The sequence below is a fragment of the Tasmannia lanceolata genome, unplaced genomic scaffold, assembly GCF_043159265.1.
Source record: "Tasmannia lanceolata isolate RefF3 unplaced genomic scaffold, GAP_Taslan_0.1 ptg000018l, whole genome shotgun sequence".
In the NCBI taxonomy this organism is placed as follows: Eukaryota; Viridiplantae; Streptophyta; class Magnoliopsida; order Canellales; family Winteraceae; genus Tasmannia; species Tasmannia lanceolata.
Genome location: NW_027518695.1, coordinates 30,639,525 through 30,645,780, shown reverse-complemented (window position 1 = coordinate 30,645,780; position 6,256 = coordinate 30,639,525). Strand labels below are relative to the sequence as shown.

At 42.3% G+C, this 6,256-nt stretch overlaps 1 protein-coding gene across 1 annotated transcript; it reads left to right on the top strand.

Moving 5' to 3' along the window:
* The first annotated feature begins 2,765 nt into the window (after positions 1 to 2,765).
* On the top strand, positions 2,766 to 4,586 carry LOC143850280 (uncharacterized). The gene is made up of 3 exons (XM_077359538.1): positions 2,766 to 2,874; positions 3,697 to 3,902; positions 3,984 to 4,586. Exons 1-3 carry the CDS (start codon positions 2,766 to 2,768, stop codon positions 4,584 to 4,586), a joined length of 918 nt encoding a protein of 305 aa, XP_077215653.1.
* Positions 4,587 to 6,256: the final 1,670 nt, after the last annotated feature.

The following is a 6,256-nucleotide window of genomic DNA, read 5'->3' as shown; positions in this document are numbered from 1 at the left end:
TTTCCCCTTCATTTGTATCAAAATCAAGCCTTTTATCTTATAAGACAACAAAGAAAAATTATAAATCTAGCACCTGTTTCAATTTCAGAGTAAAAAACAAAACTCATTTAATAAGCATCCAAAAGAAAACTGATTTTCTACAGAAGAGGAATTTGTACTCATACATATGAGAAGTGAATAAAAATTGAAAGAAGAATACCTGGAGCAAGATCGTTGTATTTTCTTTATATCAAAGCTTTAACACAAAAGTATGAGAGTAATAGCTTCAGAAATTGCCATTGACAACTTGTCTCCAGTCCTTCTCCACTCTTTTCTTTGTTTCTATCTATATTTCTCTTTGATCCCTCAAAAAAGGAAAGAATTGACAGAGGATGACAAAGGAGAGGATGGCTAATGTTGTAACGAAGTAGAGTTGAAGTCATAGAGTGCTCGCCGGCAGTTAGGTGAATGGCCGGAGCTCGTCGGACCTTGCCGGAGAAGACAAAAATCTAGGGTTTGGATCGTGAGATCTACTCTCTCTCTCTAAATTTTTTTTTTGAGAAAACCCCCTCTTTCAAAATGAAGACCCTTGCCCTCTATTTATAGAAGAATCCCATAATTTTTACCCCCCATAAGTTGTCTTGGTACAACCCCCTTCTATGTTATTTGCCTTTGGCTTTAGTTGCATAGGGTGGCCCATGTAAAAATTTTAATGAGATAAAAAAAAGAAGATAAATTCGTGCTTCTCTGGTTACCCAGGGACACCCTCCTGCAGCAAATTACCCACGCTTTATTCCCACCAGGTCACCTCCTGGTCAGGATAATGCACACCCCTTCTGCGACACTAAATTTATACAACACTACTTACCCCTCTCGTTTGCTATGCAAACCGCGACGGATTTTTCTGAAATTTTAGAGGGACCTAAATGGGACCCTGACCTATGCTAGGAGTGATTTTGGGACATCATATTCACCTATTAAAAATTTTTTTTTAAACAAAAGCAACGGTTTAGGGTTCGGTCAAAATGGGGTGTCTACACATGTCCTATGATAACTCCTGACAAGATGTAGTCGGAACTCTGTCTGCTGCCATCTTCATGGCCGGTGAAACCTTTGATGTCGAATTCCAAGTACTTGACATCAAGTCCTCCTTCAATCTATTGTTAGGAGGACCCTGGCTTCACAAAGTGGGAGCTGTACCCTCGTCTCTGCATCAGAAGCTCAAGTTCATGAAAGGTAGGAGAATTATCACAATTCAAGGTAACGAAGACTTAGAAGTTGGTGCCATCCTGTCAGATCTCCATGGCAAGTCAGAAGAAGGCAGTGTCTACCTCCACGGTTTCCATCTCAATGTCACTCATATAAGTTGGGAACAAGCCAAGAAAGAATTGGTTCCACTCCCTCACAATATTAACCCTGTTGTATCTACCATGCTCAAGATCAACGGATACATCCTAGGAAAGGGATTAGGATGATATCATCAAGGAGTAGTCCAATTCAATGATCTTCATTTTCATCCAATGTAGGGACAACTGGTCTAGCCTACATCAACACGCGTTAGGAGGAACAAGATATGTACCGCAGCTTAACCCGAAGGAGGTTATACAGAGAAGCTGGTGAGGTCATGCCAATGCTAGATATCAAGTTAACCATGAATGGTCAGTTCTGCCAAGAAGGCGAAGATTTCCCCTACTATGGTTTCCCAGAATGGTCCACACATCCTATCATAGGAGAGAGAGTTCATGGATTTCAAATCTTCTTTGCGACAGGTTGGCCAGGTGAAGAAGATGGATTTGGCGGGGAAAGCAGTACAGGCGTGCAGAGACTTTGAAGATCGATTGGGCAGATTACCTTGAACCAGTATTGATGCGATCAATGTTCCAAGAAGACCCTCTTACAGTTTGCATGATAAGGGAATCCGTTTCAATGTTCTCCTCTCAGAGTATGATTACCAATGCTGGCAATTCAGAGCTCTCCATCTGGACAGCCACCTCTGTCCCACTCCTCACTGCAGTTATCCCGTCAGATACAGACTTCTTGTCAGGTGAGTCTGACTCTTCTTCTGATTCTGACTAATCTTCTGAAAATATTTCAAATGTAAATGAGCCTGAAGAAGGCACGACAGTCAGTTCTTCCGATGTATCTTATAAATCAATCAAAGAACTTTCTCCGTACATGCCTTTGTCTCTTGATGATATTGAAACTAATGCTTTAAATAACATCGAACAAAGCTCCTCAGACGAGGAAACAAACGAAACTCCCCTCGAGATTAAAGAATTAATCGAATGAAGGGAACAACATCGAGCAAAACCATTAGAAGATGAGTTTGAAACTATTAACATAGGCACTGAATCCCTGCTTCAGGAGATTAAGATTGGCAAAACCTTATCCCTTGATGAACATGCGGAATTAATCAAATTGATAAAAGAATTCAAAGAAGTCTTTGCCTGGTCTTACAAAGACATGCCAGGATTAAGTGCGGACATTGTCCAGCATCATATCCCTCTCTACCTAGAAGCTAAGCCGAAGAAGCAGAAGCTCTGTAAGATGAGGCCTGAATGGCTTCGCAAAATCAAGGACGACGTGACAAACCAACTGAAAGCAGGATTTTAAGAGGTTGTCACATATCCCGAGTGGTTAGCAAACATCGTTCCTGTGCCTAAGAAGGATGGAAGAGTGCCTAAGAAGGATGGAAGAGTGCGTTGCTGTGTCGATTTCAGAGATCTAAACAAGGCCAGTCCAAAGGATGACTTTCCTTTGCTCATATTGACATCCTCATCGATAACATGGCAGTTCATGCCTTGCTCTCCTTCATGGATGGTTTCTTCGGATACAATCAGATAAAGATGGCTCCAGAAGACAAGACCAAGACAGTGGGGAACCTACTGTTAGAAAGTAGTGCCATTTGGTCTTAAGAACACTGGTGCAACTTATCAAAGGGTTGCAACTACCCTCTTACATGACCTGATCCACAAGGAAGTAGAGGTATAAGTTGATGACATGATTGTCAAAGCCAAGGATCGAACAAATCATATCCGTACTTTGAGGAAATTCTTTGAAAGAATTGCAAAATACAAGCTCCGGCTTAACCCAAACAAGTGCGTTTTCGGAGTTACTTATGGAAAACTGTATTCCTTGTTAGACACAGAAGAATCGAAGTAGACCCTGCAAAAGCCAAAGCAATCCAAGAGACGCCGTCTCCACAAACAGAAAAAGAAATCAGAGGATTCTTGGGAAAAGTTCAGTACCTAAGCCGTTTCATCACTCGGCTTAGCAGTACATGCGAACCTATCTTCAAGCTTTTGAAGAAAAATGCATCCAACCAATGTTTTTAACCCTGAATGTCAACAAGCCTTTGAAAAGATCAAAGAATGTTTGTTATCGCCGTCAATTCTATCACCAGCAGTCACCGGACGGCCATTTTTTCTGTATCTTTCAACCAAAGACATGTCCCTCGGATGTATGTTGGCACAAGAAGATCCAGAAACAACAAAAGAGATGCCAGTTTATTATCTCAGCAAGAAAATATTGGAATATGAACTGAATTATACTCAACTAGAGAAAACCTGTTTAGAAATAGTATGGGCCACCCAAAGGCTTAGGCACCACTTGTTATCATAGAGGATCTTCCTCATATCTCGTATGGATCCGATTAAGTATCTCTTCGAGAAACCAACCCTGATTGGCAGAAAGCTCGTTGGCTGTTGTTGTTGTCAGAATTCGACATCACATATGTCACTCAGAAGTCTGTCAAAGGCAAAATAATCATAGAACAGTTAGGTGATGCACCCACTGAAGATACAGAGCTGACCCGTGAGTTTCCAGATGAAGGAATCATGTCAATCAAAAATGCTCCCAGCCTCACTACATGGACCATGTACTTTGCTGGAGCATCAAATTCAAAAGACAAAGGGATTGGCATTGTCCTTGTCTCGCCTCGGGACGAACACATACCAATCTCTATCTAATTATATTTTGACCGCACCAACAATGTGGCTGAGTAGGAAGCTTGCATAGCCGGTCTGGAAGCAGCCCTATCATTGGAAGTACAAGACCTCGATCTATACGGAACAAATGAAAAATGGCTCACCAAAGAAGATAGGTTGATTCCGTACCACACTAACCTTATGAGCCTGATGAAGAGTTTCCACAACATCAGTTTCACCTACATCTCCAGATTGAGAAACAGATTCACAGATGCTTTGGCCACTCTTGCGTCCATGGTCGATATCCCGGTCGGGGTTAAGGTCCTTCCTTTGGCAATAAAGAGACATGTCATCCAAGCATACATACACATGGTTCAGATATCAGCCAGATGTTCAGATGGAAAACCTTGGTATTTCGATATCAAAAATCTTATCTCCGGCAGGAGACACCCCCCAGAGGCTTCTTTAAAGAAGGAGAGAAGAGTATTACAGAAATTGGCATCCCGGTATGTCATTTGTGGAGGAGATCTCTACCGCAGATCATTTGACGAAGTCCAGCTCCTTCGTATTAATGAAGATAGAGCCATAGAAATCTTAGAAGATGTTCACTCCGGTGTCTGTGGTCCTCATATGAACGACAAGATGTTAGCACAAAAGAACCTTCTTCTTGGTTACTTCTAGACTACACTTGAGGCAAATTGCTTCTCGTTTGTCAAAACATGTCACCTATGTCAAATTCATGCCAACCTGAAACACGTGCCACCGTCAGAGCTTCACTCGTTCACATCTCCGTGGCCCTTCTCAGTTTGGGGTATTGACATCATTGGCAAGATCTCTCCCAAGTCGTCCAGCAGGCACGAATACATGCTTGTCGCAATCGATTACTTCACTAAGTAAATCAAAGCACAGTCGTACGCTTCGATATCATCAGCATCGGTCGCCCAAGTTCATCAGGGCCAACATCATTTGTAGATATGGAGTCCCTCACGAGTAGGGGCGCAACCCGAACCTGACCCGAAGGAGCAATTGTCCAACCCTAATCTGACCCGGCTCTCAACCTGACCATTGTCAACCCAACCCTACCCGAAGTTGATTTTCTCTAACCCGAACGCAACCCAAACCCGACCCGATTTCCCAATTGCACATGATGAAATCATAATAGAACCCTTATAAAAGAGAAAATCAAGGAGTAACTTCCAAACATAACTAGTAAAAGTGTAAAACACATACCACAGAGGAGAGGAGGAAAGCTAAGATGCAAAGGAGAAGGAGCTGCAGAATGAGTTGGAAGATGGAAAGTGGTGGTCTTTTGACTTGCAAGGTTTTTGAGTATTTTTCATAAGTTTTATTACTTTATTTATTATATATTAGCTGTCAAGGGAACTCCCTTCTCGAGGAGTAGGCTATTAGCTGACAGCTCCCATCTCAAGAAAAGCGCATGTCTCGAGGTTTTTGGCTGGCTTTTCAACAGAACAAATATAAGTATAATGATATTAAAAAATTAAAAAACAAAGAGTGGATTTTGCATGTTTAAAAAATTGGAGAGTAGTAGACTGGAAGAATGCCAGCGTCTGTTTTACTTTTTGCTTCGAGTTGTCGGGTTGACGGGTTGCAAACTACTCTACCCTAACCCAACCCGAGCAAACCTCGGGTTGTGTTTTTCCAACCCGAACCTGACCAGAGCCACTACCAACCCAACCCGAGAAAAAAATCGGGTTGAACCCGCCGGGTTCGGGTTGGGCCCGCCCAAGTTGCACCCCTACTCACGAGTTGATATCAGACGATTGTTCGCATTTCAAGAAAGAAGTAGCATTGTTGTGTGATGAATTCAGAATTAAGCACCATAAGTCGTCTCCGTACCGGCCTCAGACTAATGGAGCTGTCGAAGCAGCCAACAAGAATATCAAGACTATTTGTGGGATCAGATCCCACGAGAGGGGCTTGGCACGCGACCCGCCACGCTATCCTCTCTTGGTCTCTTGTACCCACGCAGTTGGCGTGTGTCGTTTATTATTATTGATTTAATTCATCTTCTACGTGAACTTGAGATCACTAAGGCAATCTGAATTCCACGCAAAAGAGAATGACAGAGCCGCCACCTAGATGAGGGATCTAGGACCCATAATTGACCGGAAATCTAGACTCGTTACCTGGTTACGAGAATGGAAGGTATGGGGAGTTACTACCACATGCACCATTCCTGCCCGATAATCGGTTTTCAATTCCAAAAGTTAACTCATTTGAATTTCTTTTAAATGGCTCATTTAACTCTATATTAAAGTGCGAACTACGTGACATGCATCCTAAAATCTAATTTCAATGTAATTCCTAAATGTGCATCTTGATTTTCT